The following is a 16,036-nucleotide window of genomic DNA, read 5'->3' as shown; positions in this document are numbered from 1 at the left end:
AATATGCAGTTATTTTTATACAATAATTTATTTTGCCAAAAATGTGAAATTGGAATTGGTATTAAGAATTTTTAACACTAGTAACACTATTTTCCTTTGTATTTGTGTGTGTCTATAATTTTTACAATTAAAAAAAAATCGCATCAGTTTTATTTAAAACTATTTCGCCGTCGGTTATATGCTTGAAATAGTCACACAATCTAAAGCAGACTCCAAAAGCGTCAGCAGTCCATGCCCGGTACTCCACAACAACACAAGCGGTCTCACCTTGCACTTTCTGCGATAGCAACGTATTTTCTTCTCAAGATCCTTGCCTTTCCTCGCGCACACAATATCATCCCGACGCATGACCAACGTGGGACAATAATCGTGCGCGCCATCGGCAACGAAAATCACACGTTCGTAAGTTACGCCCATCGCCTGGCGCTTCGTCAGATACCTTTCCAAAAGATTGCGTTTGCATAGGTTTGGTGGGCTCAACGGGCATTTGGCTCGCTGCAACGCCTCCACTCGCATACCCTCACTGGAAACAACAAACGATGGATTAGTAAAAATCTCTTTGATACACTCGGTCAGTTGATGGTTAGCGAGCCAATCGTTGATGAAAATGCTGCTGCAGTCGCTGATAATAATAATATCGTATTTGGGATCACATGATTCGTAGAGATGTTTTATAAAGTCCACAATGCTTGGCACTGGCGGTATGGCTGCTATTAGGCGACGTAGTTCGGTCGATGAGTAACCTGCTGCGCGTAATTCTGTAAATAATGTGTTCAAGTATGCAATCCTTCCTTCTTTTAACTCGTTTATTTCCTTGGGACGTCGGTACACCGGCAACAAATCGCGCAGAAGACTAGTGGAATCCATCGAAGTCAAAGTCTCGTCGAAATCGAATATCAGTAGACGTCGTTTGGGTGGTCCAAAAACCATTTTTAGCGTTATTAAGGGGAATCCAAAGCAAAAGTCAAAAATAATTTTCTATGTATATAAATTTTGGTGAGTAAATGTCACGTATGTATATGTATTTATTATTACTATATTGATTATCGTATTGATGTTTGGTTTCTGGTAATTTTGTGATAACTGAAGCATCGGATATGAAGAAGTGTATGACATATCCAATATATGTATGTACATATGTATGTCCTGCGTGCAACGAGTCTTCGCATGACATTGGCCACCACTTTGCATGCCCCACCAACCCCACTAATCTAACATCCCTCTCCCTTTGGTCCGACCCCGTAGAAACAGCACGTTTCTTGGGCCTTCCGTTAGATGACGTCGATGGCAACTTGGCTAACCCTAAACTGAGTCCTAACCTTAGGGGTAACTTCGACTCCGTTCCGTCTCACAGCAGTCAGGTCTTTGCAATAGAAACGAACCCGGATTTGTATCCAACCAAGAACACACTCGGCAGTATGCCACAACATTATGTAAGAAATATTCTTTACCACTGCAAAATCAACGTTTGAGACCTAAACCATATTTTTTAAATAACAACTTAGCCGTTAAATTTATGACTGGTTATATTTTAAATAATGCGTATGGACACCATGTTAAGTATATTTATAATGACCGCGTTCAAAAATTAGCAACCCTGTGTGCATGCCTTTTTAATCGAGTAGCAAAGTTGAACTGTCATTCTTGTTCTGCCCTCGTATTTGTGGAAATCTAATAGAAATTTTTTCTTGAAAAATACTGTAAAAAAATATTGTTTTAAATATTTGCATTTTGTCAAAATAAGAAGAAATAGAAGAACTTAAAATATAAATAAACAATTGTAACAGAAGGTTTTGTATTATCTTGATATTTTGTATGAACACGAGCAACGTCGTAATACAGGCATAAGAAGTGAGGGGTTAAAGTCGGAAAAAATTTGTTTTCAACAATGGTGGACGCAGCACGTCAAATGCTGGACGAGCTGATGGGTCGTAATAGAAATTTACATCCATCCGAAGCGCCGCGTAAAGTTAGTTGGGATGATCCGGACGTGAGTACTTTAAAATTTCTCATAGGCAAATTATGTATCATGCTGTCAAAATCTTGTTCGTAACAAAATCAATAATATATGCGAAGGTTTAGAAATAAATGGAATAAGTATTGAAGGTTTTGTTTTGCATTTATGGTTCTTTTTCAGTTCTGTCAGTATTATATAGTGAAATTTTGTCCACATGATCTCTTCATTAATACTCGCGCAGATTTGGGACCATGCACCCAAATACATGACGACGAAGCAAAACGTTTGTATGAAGAAGCACGTCCATCGCCTCGTAAGCGTTCTTACGAAGATGAGTTTTTGCGGTTTTGTAACAACATGTTAAATGATGTCGATCGTAAAATCCAAAAAGGCAAGCAGCGTCTGCAATTAATGCACCGAGATCAGCCCGCACCTTCTATACCACTTTCAAAGTACCAGGAACAGTTGAACAATATGAACGCACGTATTAAAAAATTGCTCTCCGAAGCCGAAGAGGCCGGCATACGAGGTGATGTTGATCAGGCCAAGGATCTAATGGCTCTATGCGAGCAATTAAAAGACGAGAAAGAGGCGCTCGTTGCGCAACACGAGCAACAACAGCAAATACACCATCAGACAAATGGTTTATTGAAAGAAAGCTTGACTACGCCACCGCCAGAGAGTAATGCGGACAAATCAGATGGTGAAAAATCGCCAAGAAGTGAAGATGGCGGTAGCGGCAGCGAAAAGAAAGTGCTGCCTTGGATGCAGGATATGGGTACATTGCCTGAGAAGCAAATGGAAGTATGTGAAATCTGCGGAGCCTTTCTGATAGTTGGCGACGCTCAGCAGCGCATTGAAGACCATCTAATGGGAAAACAACATTTGGGTTATTCGCGATTGCGTAAAGCCGTAGAGGAAATACACGAACGTAGACAAAAGGATCGCGAGGAGGAGGAGCGGAAGAGGCGCGAGGAACGTGAACAACGCAGTGCACAGCGCAGCACTTACAGCCACCATAACGAACGTAGACGGTAAATAAGTTTATTGGATTGTATGCTGTTACATACAATAAATCCAAATCTAAAATCTTTCCATTGCAGTGAGCACCATGATCATCGTGACCGTGACCGTGAGCGCGAGCGTGAGTATCGCGGACGTTCACGTGAGCACAGCAGCCGACATTCGGCCGACAAACATCGACGTAAGTTGTAAATTGTTTTGTGCATACATAACGCGAACATTGTTTTGCTTTTATTTTTTTTAACTTTTAGACCATCACAAAGCATCACATCGTAGGCGTTCCCACTCGCGCAGCAGCCATCGACGCAACAGCAGGGATCGTCACAGTCGCAGTCGTAGCCGCAGCCGCAGTCGGTATTAATTACAGGCATTTGTACGTGGCGGATCGAGGTACTCTCCCCAAAACAAATTTAATAAACTCTAAAAATCTAGCCCAATAAATAAAATGAATAATCTCAAGTCGAAAAACAAGGTGAGTACAAACGTATTTTCAACAGTATATATATTTAAGCATATAAACTTACATACACATATTTTCGAACTATCAAACGCATACATACAATTCCGAAGCGAATGCGTACAGTAAATCTAATAAGGGAGTTGAATGTATTCAATATTATGCAGGCTATTTCTCAATTTTGAGGTTAGAGTTGGTAGTGACGAATGTTTTGATTACCGTTTAGCCTAGCGTGGACTTAATGGTTTTTGTATGGTACATAAACATTTATAAAGGGCGTCTAAAAGCAAAAATAAAGTTTAGATACAGATCTTTAGATTGATAGACTTGCTAATTAACTTAGCACACACAAAAATATTTATTATTAGCTTAAGTAAACGATTTACTTGCGTTTGAAGAAGCTCTTTTACTTAACGAGCTTAAATATATTAAAAAAAAAATACTGAATTACCATCAAAGTTATATTGATTTGATTTTTTGCTCCAGCGAGATAAAAAAACTAAATCTTTAAATGTTTAATTGCTAGGGGAAAAGTTATTGCATTGGCTGAAACCCACAACACTCGTTGGCTAATTCACTTCATTCGACTCTACTCTGGCTTCTTTTGCTCGCGGCATAATGACGCCAAAAATTGCCGTAGGTCCTGTATCTGTCATAATGTAGTCTCTATTCCGCTGCCAGCGTTATTTCGAGGTACATTCAAGCAAACAATCTAGATAAAAATTAGTTTTATGAACAAACAAGCTTATTTGCAAGGTAGTTGGTTTTAATTTTTGAGTTTTTTGTTTAACTTTTCATAGCGTGAGTAAAAACACACGTAAACGCATACGTTTGAGAACGAGTAACTGAATGTCCTCCAGTACCCAGTTCAGTTGCGCCTACAAGACCAGTCCCCTTCAAACAAACTCGATACTCGATAACAAGGTACTTTTTTCTATTTTTTGGAATATTTCTAATATGTAGTTTAAAGAAAAAATCGTTGAAACAGTTGTGATACAGAAAAAACAAAAAAAAAATTAATACTCGTATTTTTCGTACTATATATTCTGGAAGTCAACACGTGAAGATTACCATACCAATGCTATTTGTAGATTTTAAGTGACCCGCGTACGCACTCATATTCGTACGCCAGTTCGCTACCACTTCGTACGCTCAGTAAACTGCGCACACATTCACCCACACCGAGGTAATTGTTTTAAACAAAAAATCAAATTTTGCAAATTGCGTCTTAATTCTTATTTAGTAGGAGAAAAAAGATTTTGTGTGTTGAGAAGTTATAAAATAATATGGTGGAAGTGAAGGGATTGAAGTTGATGTGTGATTTATAGTGGAAAACTCAGTTTTTTCATACCCGCTTTACAAAGGTAACAAAATAATTTATGATACTACGGTTAAATTATGTTTTTCTCGTATAATTTTAAATAAATAGTCGTTAAGTTATAAAAACTACAAAATTATTCATCAAAAAATAATACATTAATTATGCAAGAAAAAAATATTAATAAACAATTAATATTAAGTTGCTTCAAAAAAATTATTTTAATATTTCGCCGCACAACACACTCCATAAAAACGTGTCACGAAAGTTTTTCATTTTTGAAGTATGACGCAACCTTTTCAATGTAGATATATAAATAATGTATGAAATGTGAGGAAACGCGAAATCTGACTTAAATTTCATTTTTGTACAATTCGTAGTTGTTGTAAAGTTGTAAAGTTTTGCTTTATTTATTTTTTCGTTTTTATTTAATAATGTTTTAAAAGCTTTAAAGCAATCAGTACCAAACTAAATTTATCATTCATTCAGCGTGCCGCATTTTGCATACTTTTGTGCGCGCATTTGCCAAACTCGGTTTTCTAAAAAAAAACTTTCGTGGCCAACGCTGGCACAGCGCATCCTTCCTCATCGTTTACCTCTTCTATTCTCCCTAATACAAGTGTAAGGCTTAATAAATATTTGTGTGATGGTATTTTGTTTAGTCATGAATTCTCTGAATGAATTGAGGCATTCGCAAAACTTTCACAAAACTGTGCACTTTTACAGAAACCCGCCTTCTACAAGAACATAACGCCGTCGCAGGCGCTCCGCAACTATGCAGAACCAACGGCAACGGCACTATCAAGTGAACAATCATCATCTGCTTCCTTTGTTGGTGCAATGCGGCATATGTCAACCAGCCAGGCTGCCGAGGCGCCGTCAACTCATTGCAGGTAACAGACACCTTCCAAAAATCAACATTTCTTTCAAAAACACAAACAGCTGCATACAATCGTCAGCCCAACATACAGCCAGAGTCTTGCAAGCAACAATATACTTGCAACTGAAATAAGCAACAGAACATGTTTGCGGTGTTATAACAACACCAACAGCAACAGCAACAATAGTACAAGGCAAACCGCTGGATTGAGACCGACTGCAACCGACTGCCGTTGTGTTAGGCCGCAAAGAACGCCGTTAAACGAGGTGATTTCTTAAACTATTTAGTTTTATGCTTGAGTTTTTTTTTTCAAAACAACTTGAAATAACTAAAAAAATATATAAATTGGTAAATGGTAATTAGGCGGCCAATGTATTATCCTACTAAATTACTTTTTTAATAATGTAACTTTTTAACTTTTTTGCAATTAAATTCAAATTAAAATTGACGTAGCGTAAACGTTTTTACAAAAGCGCTTTGAATTTGCTGCTTTGAGCGCTGCCACCGAATGCGACTCGTTTTTTCACATTTTCATAATATAAATTATTTTTCTTAAACAAATTCAATTGAAACAATAAATATACATTAGCATATATGTACGAATAAATATAAAAGAGTTAAAAAGCTAAAAAAACATGTAATATATAAAATATAACACATCGACGCTTTGGCGCCTTTTAAAATTTAGTTTTACGTCAAATTGACTTTTTACTTGCATACTACATACATATATAAAAAACTCGCACGCAGTCAGAGCAAATTATCCCGTTTTGTAGGTTTAATTAATGATAGCATAGTAATTTATCGTATACAGATGGCTGCGAAAATTTTTTAATAAATTATGCGTACTTGCACCAAAAATGAAGTCGAGGGCGTGAACTTTGTTTGACAGGGATGTTATTGCACACGTTTTAGATCGCAGGTCTGGATCGAGTATAAACACTAGAGTTCATATTTCACACATACATATGTACATATATGTACACATGCACATATCACTTCACATTAATAATTGAATTTTTGGAACGTTTCCTTTGATTTTTTATTAATTTATTTGAAGTAAAATAAAGTTGCTGAGTAAAATTTCAAGCATTATTTGTGGTGTGAAATAAAAATAAAATAATCATTTAAGTTCAAATCCATTTAAAACAATAATTGGTATAGAAACTCAATTTATTTTTTTATTTAAAATTTATTTCGAAGATTATGCTTAAAATAAGCTGATTAAGCTTACGAGCGTGCACTCGGTAAAATTCCAAAATATCTAAATTTTATATGAAATTTGATAAAATTTTGATATTTTAGAATTACGAAAAAAATTCAACTTTAATTTTTTTTCTAAGTAAAAAACACTAAAATTGAGAAGCATATGAAAACATACGTTTTCAAAGTTTAAACTTTCCTCATGTTTACCAAACTTAAGTTTTAAGAAAACATAAATAGTTGATTCCCTTATCTATAAAAACCTTTTGGGAATCGTTTATTAATCCAAATTAAAAGAAAATTGCGTTTTATATATCACTAATGAAATAAATAGATGAAATTTATTTTCACATTTTTTATTTTTACTTTGACATCAATATTTCTCAAACATTTTTTTTTTTTTTGTTTTTGTAAATGCACATAAAGTGCTGTAAGTTTCTAAACCGATTTTTAAGTATTGTCGAAGCTCTTAGAGAAATTCTATAAATTTAATTCAATCCAAGCAGTATGGTTATATAATTGCTTTGTATATTTTTTAAATTTCATATTTTTTGTATTGAGAATTAGCTAATTTTCATATATCCAAACATTTTTTAACATGAAAATCGCTTTTGCGTACTTGAAACCCTTCAATTGTTGCAGACGTTTTTATATTCAATTTTTGATTATCAATTTGTTTACGTTTATCTAGGCGCAACTTGAAAATTTTGATATTTTAGCTAGAGTGAATATTTACTTTCATAGCATACACATTTGATTTGAGTCTCCATTAACACAAAATGGAAGCATTTCAATTTCACATCAAGATTTATAAATTTTGTATATGTTTTTACGTTTCTTTTTCTTTTTGATTTTCTCTTTCTTTACTTGCACTTTCCATTATTGAAGTAATACTTTTGTGAATATATGCTCATTGCTCCATACTGCCATTGCCCGTGCGCTGCTCTACGGCGACGCTAGTCTAAAGCGTTGTTTGGACGTTTTGCACAGCCTTGGAGAGCTCCACGCGCGAAGGTATCAAGTAGAACGCCGGCGACACTTCCTCGCCGCAAGGGCATTGGCAGCCGTTAATCCAGCTGAAATTTCCCACTTTTTGGTCGCACTTCGGGCAATGCAAGCGACCCTGCGTGTTGTGCGAGATGTCGCGCATCCAGGAGATCGGCTCCACGAACAGTATGTTGCGACAAACAGTCTGCGGTTGCTCGTTGACCGCATCGCCTTCGCCAACTGCGGCGCTGGCTACGGTGGGTGAGCCCAGAGAGGCGTTGCGTATTTGCGCGGCAATCTGTTCCAGCAGCCGCGGCGCCTGCTGTACAACCGGAGCAGCATTGTTGTTGCTGCCGCCAGCCTTTGCGGCCGACGGTACAGTGCTTGTGGCAAGTGATTTGGTGTTGTGCAGGAGTACGTGCGATTTGGACACTAAAACGCGACGGCACTTGCGACAGCGGTAGACAATGGGCTCCGGATTCTCCTGTGTAACGGCAGGATCCGATTTGATCAGACTATTAAAGGATTGTGGCAATATTTTCGCTATTGATTGTGTAAGCCGGTTATTTTTATATGTATTTTGGTGGTATTCAAGTCAAACTATTTACCTTTGCGCACTTGTTCGCCCGCCAAACGCAGCCGATAGAGCTTGTACCGCTGATACTGTGGATCGATTTTACAGCCCATGCGTCGAAAGAGCTTCAGTTGCGACACAAAGCCCGGATTTGGTTGCACAAAGCGACGCTTGGAACGCACCAACTCAAACGCAGCCTGATACTCCAAATCGTGTTGTTTCATAATGAAAGCGATGACGACGGCAGAACTGCGACTAACGCCAAAATAACTGAAATGACAGCAAAGTTGGATATTTTAAGGTAAATAATTATTGGTTTATAACTAAGTTTATTGGATTCACGGCAAGGGTACTCACCAATGCACGAGCACACGGCCCTTTTGCGCCATAGCCATGCTTATAAAATCCGTGCAGGTTTCCAGATGATGCAAAATATCCTCCTTCGGCATGTCGGCAACTAGAGAAGGGCATAATGAGGTAGTTAAACATTAAATATAAAGGGCAAGAAAAGAAATGTGGCTGGAAGGGATTTATTTAAAAGAAGTTTAAACGATTTGAATCAGTTTTTGTGCAGCATTAGTATTACCAGAAAACTGGGTAATATTTCGAGTAAGGGACCAGACTATCATCTGAGGGAGATGGCTTAAATGGGCCAAATTTAAATAACGAATTGAATTAAATTCGTTTTTTTTTTCAACATTGACGAAAGGATTTTGTATTTATCAAAATCGTTATAATGAGGCTACGTTTTGCAAGCGTACATATTCTCCTAGTATCAGAGACACGTCTGCTGTATTAAGAAGAAAATTCCGTTGCCTCAAATGTCACATTTTAAGATCTGCTGTTTATAGATGCCAGTATTTGTTCATATCCCTCATGCAATGCATTTCCTCCGCACTCCTCACTCTACCACACTGTCATAAGCGTCGCGTTCAAAAGTAAACACGCTGCCAATAAAAGCTTTGTGGGCTGTCACTTGTGTCTTCATTCAAATAATAGCGTAATAATAAACAAAACCCACACTACGCTTACGGAAAAGAGAAGGGGGTGTGCCGCAGCCACACGCAAACAACAACAAATGTAGCCACACTAAGCATCCAAGCAAAGAAATAAACCAGCAGCAGCGTCGGTGAGGTAGACACACACTCTTATATACAAATCCTCCATATAATGACTACTTTGATATTCGTGTCGCCTTGTAGAAATATGATGTGCGTTGCTTTGTGCTGTCATATGCTAGTCGCTGCTGTCATTGACTATAAAGCTGTACATTGGTTGTTGTCCTTAAGGACGCCAAGTGAAGTGGCGTGAGCAAGCAGAAAATATTTAAATTTATTAAAACCTACGCAAAACGAGATCTATGGCAAAGTAGTAATTGAATGCACATGCACACACACACACACTCACACATATATATACATATATATATATATATGACATGACAGGACATGGCGTGTGAGGAAAACAGTGGCTATGGAAAGATGGGCATGCATTGGTGTGTGCAACGCACTGGTAACAGGTAGCGACCCTACATTTCTACAGGCTTTTGTAATTGCGGATATGCTTGCTATGAAAGTGCGTGCGTGTCGATATGCATGTAATGCGAGTTTGGCTATTGACTGTGATGTCGAGCACTCTACTAAGCAAATGCGTGTGTTACATGTGTTAACAAAAAAAAAAAAAATAGAGAAACATACGTCCTTTATTAGAAGCTTAGTCAGTTGAAGCTGGCTCGTCAAGGTTTTGTGCCATTATAAGCTGAAGCGTTGTGTCACCAGTGGGAGCTTTAAATAGCTTTATGTATGTCTATAAAATCAGGATTGCAGTAGATAACGAATATCTGCTACGCATTCTATTAATTTTCACTTTTCCGCCGTTCAGAATAACGGTATGTGGTTGAGGTCAAATGTAATAGCTGCACAGATCCCTGGGTCTTATTGATTTTAACTTTCAAAACATAGCTTGGAAAACTAATAAGTGCATGCTTCTATATTTGCATCCAAAATTTTTATGTATGTACATATTTTTGTTCTGGGCAAGCACAACTTACTATGCACGTATTTGGTTGTAAGAAAGCTCGCCTGGGTGATATGTTGTGGCAGCGGCACTGAGTCCAGTGTTAGTATGTGAGTAATTTCGAAATTTTTTAATGTTTCCATATGGGTAGCGGCGGTTAGATTACCTGCAATGATCAAAGCGTTACAATTATTGTATGTCACATCGCATAATCTGGCACACATACCCAAATATAGTCCTGGTACGATTTCATCGACACTCACCGGTCCGCCGTCAAAGTCCTCGCGACGCAATATGCCCACATCTTGTAGTTGACGTTGATTCTTGCTGACATTAGCGATTGTTGCACATTTCACGGCCACGCCTGTTGCAACTGTTGCGCCCGTGCTGTCGCTGGTCTGACCGTTAGTCCCGATCATTTCTGCTTGTGCCAGGTTGCGATCCACCTGCATCTTGCTTATTTCTGTGCTGCTATTATATACACTATTTGTTTTCTACTATAACACTGGAAGCACAATGGTTGCTGTAGTTTTAGGAAGCGCTGTTCACTGCACACGTTCAATACCGTGTGCACACTGCAATGCACTGACTGATGTAGCTATCTTTTACTACTGGGCTACGACAATAAAACTTTTATCTTCGCTCGATAGTAAATGCAAATAAACGTCAATAGCACATGATATACTATCGCGACCGCGCAAACTTGCAGTTTGTTTTATTTACATTTGATATAGCAACGAAACAGCTGTTTGCAATGCGAAGCACAGCACTGTGCGAAGTTTTCTTGAAAGTGAAACTTGGGGTGTTGTTAAGGGAATTTCCCCAAAACAAATCCCACGACAGGGTGTCGCTTTCAATTATTGGTTTATAAAATAAATTTATTTAAAATAGTTAAAAATGGGCCTTGTTGTAGTTTCAGCACATCTCTGAAACAAGATTAAATTTTATAAAGTTGTATCGACACTATATTGAATAATTGAATCATGGTCTGGAATAAATTTAGGTAGAAATGATGCAAAAAATTTTTGTTTAGTACAGTAAAATGCAACACTGCCGAAATGTCGACCACTCTTTTGTCCGCTACTTTTTGAACACTCGTTTTTATTTTGTTCAAATTGCTTAATAGCTTAGCTATAATTAGTGTAATGTAATTACTTTGTTAGCGTTTAATCCAAAGTAAAGGTTAAACTTGTGTCCTCGGAACAAATTTTGATTTTTCTTATGCACAAATTTTCCGCCCATTCATTCACACCTATGCAACATTAGGCAGACGTATGTAAGCGTGGAAAATCAGCTGCTAGTATTTTACAATCACTCAGTAGCATTGGTGTTTCGTGTGCGTTCAATACCACTAGAGATAACTCGTTCAATTATGGACAACTGTAAGATGACTCCTAGAGTATCACGTCGCTTGGTCGCGTTTGATTTCGATTGCACAGTAGTTGATGCCAACACAGACGATGTCGTTCGCGATCTCCTGCCAGCCGACAACTTCCCCAGTGAAACCATCATACACAAGGAGGGTTGGCAGGAATATATGTCTGAAGTTTTTAGACGTTTGCATAAACAAAGCTTTTCACCACAAGCAATTCGCGACAAAGTACGCTGCATACCGGAGGTACCTGGTTTTGTTCGTTTGCTCAAGCGGCTGCATCAAGCGCAGGAAAATAAATATGATCTGGTTATTATCAGTGATTCAAATACCATCTTTATAAGTGAATGGCTGGAGGCGCATGGACTGGTAAATTGTTTTGAAAGCATATTCACAAATCCAGCACATTTTGACAATGACGGCTTACTGCATCTGCAACCTTATCACCATCAAACCGATTGCAAATTGAGTGCTGCCAACTTATGTAAGGGTAAGATATTGGAGCATTTTGTAGCCAAGCGGAATCTGCGCGATAATACGCACTACGAATGTATTATTTATGTTGGTGATGGCCACAACGACTTATGTCCAGTGCTGAAGCTACGCCAAGGCGATATAGCATGTCCTAGACAAGATTTTGCGCTGGACAAAAAAATAACATCGCATCGCAATAAAATGGATTTGCGCGCGGATGTCATTAGGTGGAAAAGTGGCTTTGAATTGCTGAAACAGTTGGCGAAACGCGATGCTGCACTCGATGATACAGATGCAGGCAAGACCTCGACGGAAACAACAAAGCAGTAAAGAATCGAGATTTTTTGTAATCCCATTGAATTAAGTGCATGAGGAAATATTCTTTTAAGTGCTGTGTTAGTGTGTGTTATCGAAGCTATTAGTGTACCATATTTTTTAATAGATTTCGGTGTATGAATGTATGTATGTATATCAAATCTCTACAGTTAACCAAGTACTTCCCATATTTGTAGCCAAATTATATCTGGTTGTATACATTTGTGTACTAAGTGTTTGGTGGCGAGCGTTAATGAGAAATTGTCACACGCTCCTCATAAAATTATATTAATACATTTAAATTTATTGCACTGGAACACTAATTTGGAGTGAATCAGCGGTTTGTGTACTAATGGATAACAAGGAAATCTTACAGTGTTAAATATATCATGCATACATATAAATATATTTTTAGATGTTTTAGCTGCGAATTATTGCATAAAATAAATAACTGAAAAGCACTGCCAACAGATTTAATTTTGGAAGAGTTTTTAGAAAAGGTAAGGATTTAAGCGCATTTGGCGTTTTGCTCACTTGTTTGTTTGTGTACATAGGCAATTCACACACACAGTACGCGCACACATACATGCATGGAAAAAATTCGCCAAAAAATCAATTTTAAATTCTATAGTGAAACACCAGGCGACCAGAATCGCCCAGCAAAGTACAACAAAAAAGTAAACAACGATCAGTTTGTTTAGAAGGACGCACGAAAGAGAGAAGACGCAACAAGGTCGCATTCCTGGTAAATAAAAAAGTTTAAAAGTTAAGCTATTATTTTGTCAAGTAGTATAAAAAATGGCATAAAAATATAAATAAAGTCTACAAATAAGTAAAATGCCGACATCTAGACTTATTTAAAATAAGTTTAGTTAAATTAATCATAATTAATTGCATCACTTTTAATAGTTAATAAAATTTCCTACTACAATTAAAAACAACCCTGCAAATCAGTGACACGCAACACTGTCAGCGAGGATAATGCGAAAGTGCCACAAAAGGAAAGGACAACTGTCAAATTTGTTGTTGCCTGTTGTTTTTCAGCGCCTTTCTCATCACTTATGGTCGCCTGTTACTTCAGCTGGCTTTTACGATAAGAAAAGCTGCCCGCGAAGATCAGCCGACACGGCCACACAGGTGTGTGTGTGTGAAAAACACTAAGCGAGCAGAACAGACAACTTGTCGCCAACGGGGAAAGAGCGTAGCAAAACAGAAATAAAAAAGCACGTTGTTGATTGGATGCTTACTGCACAGTTATGGTTGCCTATTAATTCAGCTGGGTTTTGTGCAACGACTCAAAATCGCGCAAATCAAATTAGGGCGGGTCGGTTACGTTGGAATTTGGTTAATTTTAAAAATGTTGGAAAAAAACTTCTTGAAAATAAAAAATAAGGAAAATATTTAAAAATTTGGATTTCTTTCAATAAATGCGCCTTTATTTCAACGCATTTTCACACTTACTTGCACATCAGTCCATACAAATAACACCATTAGTCGGCTTAAAGGATATTTTGGTCTTTATTTGAATTATCCACAGTAAGTTTGAAAAATGTTCGCATATGAATTTATGTACGTATGCATATCAGTGAGTATATGTGTGTATGCTTGTAGCAGATTAACTTTCGCTTCATTTTTTAAAAACAATTTCACAATACAATATTTTGTTGCGTATAGTGTTGACTTCATATTCAATATTCCTTTAATACACGTACATATACATACATATATATGGTAGGGTTCTTTTCTTACATAAAATGCGTTGTAAAATTTTATAGCACAAGTTTTTACTTAATGAAAACTTAACATACAATATACAGTAACATTTGCAGCAATGTAAGTATTTTTACGCACATCACTGTAACATTTTTTTTCTTTCAAAAAAAGCCAAACACCTGCTCATACGCACTTTTTACAGCTGTATGTATGTATAATATTAAACATTAATGGATTTTGTGTAGCAATCGGCTGTAGCCTCACTTTCTATAACAAATTGCTTGTAAACTTTGCGACCTACGCGTGTAAAATTTGGATTAAAATTGACAAAAATAATTACTATAATTAATTACTAGAATAATATGATAAAAAACGAATATAAATTAAAAAATATATATGTAGCTAATAACATGTCGGTATAAGTTGTAGATGTGTGCATGTATGTTTATGTCTGCTGGTATAAATTATTGAAATTTGTATATAAACGCCATCAAGTGGCAACCACATCGTTCAGCTGAGTAAGTTTCAAACACAAAATGGTAAATAATCGCCAAAAAACAAAAAATTGCTATTTAACAATTAAATAAAAATTCAATACTCGAAAATACATTTTTTCGCTTATTTCGGTAGAAGGCCAATGCATTCATAGCACCAAACTATCCGCAATCGCAAGTGAACGCCATTTCCAAATTTCTAATTACGCCTAAACAACTGTACAACTACTTTGTGTAAAAATATGTATTTCACTTTATGCTTCTTAAATTCCACCCGCTGACGTACGACTGCGCGCTATCACTTGCCTAAACTACTTTATACTGCTAACTTTTTGTATTCTTATTTGTCTTCGCTCACTTGCTAGCTACTATTGTTTTTCTTTTTGTTGTTCTGTGTGTGTTGCCTTAAATGGTGTTCTTAACAATTTCACAGTTTATATCATAAAAATATCTTAAACTTAGTCTTAGAAGAATTTTAATATTTCGACATTTCTGGCAATTAGCACCGACGCTGCCGCAACCGCTCTCCATAAGCTGTGTGGTGGTGGTGGCCGTTACGGCAATCGTATCAATGATAACTGTCTCATCCTCGTACTCATCACGCTCGTAGTAGTAAATATCATAGTCCTTTTGGTTGTAGTTGGCCATGGTCACTTGCATGCCGCGTTGCCCTGGCTCGGCTGTGGTACGCTTTACGTAACGCGCACAACGCATACTGCCGCCGGCGTTGTTCATCAGCGTATTGGCTGTTGCGTTGCAGGTTGCGCCACCGTTTCTTCTCACCTCATAACTGTCATAACTGTTGTATCTATCGCAGCGGTCGACGTCATTGGCGCGCTTACCGCCACGTTGGCCGCTGATGCCGAACCTGTTGCTGGCTCTGCACGCGGTTGTTGTTGTTATTGCTGCTGTGGCTGCTATAGTTTGTTGCTGATATTGTTGGGGTTGTTGCTGTTGTTGTTGTTGCTGCTGATAATTAGTATTGCCAATTTGCCTTGGCCAGAGGCAGCGCATCCAAGCGAAGCGCCTTTCACATTTTAAACATTGCTAGTGACAGTGTTCCGTTACATCGACAATCACCGACTTCCGCCAGCAGAACAGGAAGTAGCCCACGGCGGCGCCCAGCACTACGGCAATGCAGAGCCAAACATTATACGTCATAAAGATCAGCATCAGCATGAAGGAGAGCGTCACTTGCAGAATGTGGAGCCCGGTTTGATAGAAATGGTTCAACGACAGCATCGTCGGACTGT

General features: G+C 37.7%; 5 protein-coding genes across 14 annotated transcripts in view; 2 read left to right on the top strand and 3 right to left on the bottom strand.

Moving 5' to 3' along the window:
- Nucleotides 1-26: 26 nt before the first annotated feature.
- On the bottom strand, nucleotides 27-995 carry LOC120775540 (probable phosphatase phospho2). Its single transcript, XM_040105765.1, has one exon. It carries the CDS (start codon nucleotides 928-930, stop codon nucleotides 175-177), a length of 756 nt encoding a protein of 251 aa, XP_039961699.1. The 5' UTR covers nucleotides 931-995; the 3' UTR covers nucleotides 27-174.
- Nucleotides 996-1,644: 649 nt separating this feature from the next.
- On the top strand, nucleotides 1,645-6,144 carry LOC120774379 (luc7-like protein 3). 7 transcript variants are annotated; one of them, XM_040103983.1, is made up of 5 exons: nucleotides 1,645-1,990; nucleotides 2,138-2,991; nucleotides 3,061-3,161; nucleotides 3,232-3,452; nucleotides 5,482-6,144. In XM_040103983.1, exons 1-4 carry the CDS (start codon nucleotides 1,889-1,891, stop codon nucleotides 3,339-3,341), a joined length of 1,167 nt encoding a protein of 388 aa, XP_039959917.1. In that variant the 5' UTR covers nucleotides 1,645-1,888; the 3' UTR covers nucleotides 3,342-3,452; nucleotides 5,482-6,144. The 7 variants fall into 7 exon arrangements, with proteins under 7 accessions (XP_039959917.1, XP_039959915.1, XP_039959910.1 ...); XM_040103981.1 differs by having other exon boundaries at nucleotides 3,232-4,623; XM_040103976.1 differs by having other exon boundaries at nucleotides 3,232-4,801.
- A 1,128-nt stretch (nucleotides 6,145-7,272) lies between these two features.
- Nucleotides 7,273-11,224, bottom strand: LOC120774327 (dual specificity protein phosphatase MPK-4). The gene is made up of 5 exons (XM_040103877.1): nucleotides 10,642-11,224; nucleotides 10,450-10,581; nucleotides 8,757-8,856; nucleotides 8,434-8,669; nucleotides 7,273-8,368 (listed from the first exon to the last, which is right to left on the bottom strand). Exons 1-5 carry the CDS (start codon nucleotides 10,865-10,867, stop codon nucleotides 7,800-7,802), a joined length of 1,263 nt encoding a protein of 420 aa, XP_039959811.1. The 5' UTR covers nucleotides 10,868-11,224; the 3' UTR covers nucleotides 7,273-7,799.
- A 296-nt stretch (nucleotides 11,225-11,520) lies between these two features.
- LOC120774328 (probable phosphatase phospho2) lies at nucleotides 11,521-13,037 on the top strand. The gene has a single exon (XM_040103878.1). The coding sequence runs from the start codon at nucleotides 11,788-11,790 to the stop codon at nucleotides 12,589-12,591; it is 804 nt and encodes a 267-aa protein (XP_039959812.1). The 5' UTR covers nucleotides 11,521-11,787; the 3' UTR covers nucleotides 12,592-13,037.
- A 1,303-nt stretch (nucleotides 13,038-14,340) lies between these two features.
- Nucleotides 14,341-16,036, bottom strand: part of LOC120773355 (high affinity copper uptake protein 1) — a 28,524-nt gene continuing 26,828 nt past the window's right edge. For all 4 annotated transcript variants that reach the window (XM_040102179.1, XM_040102178.1, XM_040102177.1 and 1 more), the window contains one exon: nucleotides 14,341-16,032. In XM_040102179.1, the coding sequence (XP_039958113.1) occupies nucleotides 15,831-16,032 (202 nt within the window). In that variant the 3' untranslated portion in view covers nucleotides 14,341-15,830. The remainder of the gene's footprint in view (nucleotides 16,033-16,036) is intronic.

Source organism: Bactrocera tryoni, chromosome 4 (genome assembly GCF_016617805.1).
Source record: "Bactrocera tryoni isolate S06 chromosome 4, CSIRO_BtryS06_freeze2, whole genome shotgun sequence".
Taxonomy (NCBI): Eukaryota; Metazoa; Arthropoda; class Insecta; order Diptera; family Tephritidae; genus Bactrocera; species Bactrocera tryoni.
This window is presented reverse-complemented; position numbering and strand designations above follow the sequence as displayed.

What these genes read in the sequence shown, in the direction of transcription:
- LOC120775540 (XM_040105765.1), bottom strand. Translation starts at nt 930, where the DNA reads ATGGTTTTTGGACCACCCAAACGACGTCTACTGATATTCGATTTCGAC.
- LOC120774379 (XM_040103983.1), top strand. Translation starts at nt 1,889, where the DNA reads ATGGTGGACGCAGCACGTCAAATGCTGGACGAGCTGATGGGTCGTAAT. An exon ending in CACCATAACGAACGTAGACG is followed by an intron (nt 2,992 to 3,060) that starts GTAAATAAGTTT and finishes TTTCCATTGCAG; the next exon opens with TGAGCACCATGATCATCGTG. An exon ending in TTCGGCCGACAAACATCGAC is followed by an intron (nt 3,162 to 3,231) that starts GTAAGTTGTAAA and finishes TTTAACTTTTAG; the next exon opens with ACCATCACAAAGCATCACAT.
- LOC120774327 (XM_040103877.1), bottom strand. Translation starts at nt 10,867, where the DNA reads ATGCAGGTGGATCGCAACCTGGCACAAGCAGAAATGATCGGGACTAAC. An exon ending in TACAACCAAATACGTGCATA is followed by an intron (nt 8,857 to 10,449) that starts GTAAGTTGTGCT and finishes GCCCTTCTCTAG; the next exon opens with TTGCCGACATGCCGAAGGAG. An exon ending in GGCCGTGTGCTCGTGCATTG is followed by an intron (nt 8,670 to 8,756) that starts GTGAGTACCCTT and finishes CTGTCATTTCAG; the next exon opens with TTATTTTGGCGTTAGTCGCA.
- LOC120774328 (XM_040103878.1), top strand. Translation starts at nt 11,788, where the DNA reads ATGGACAACTGTAAGATGACTCCTAGAGTATCACGTCGCTTGGTCGCG.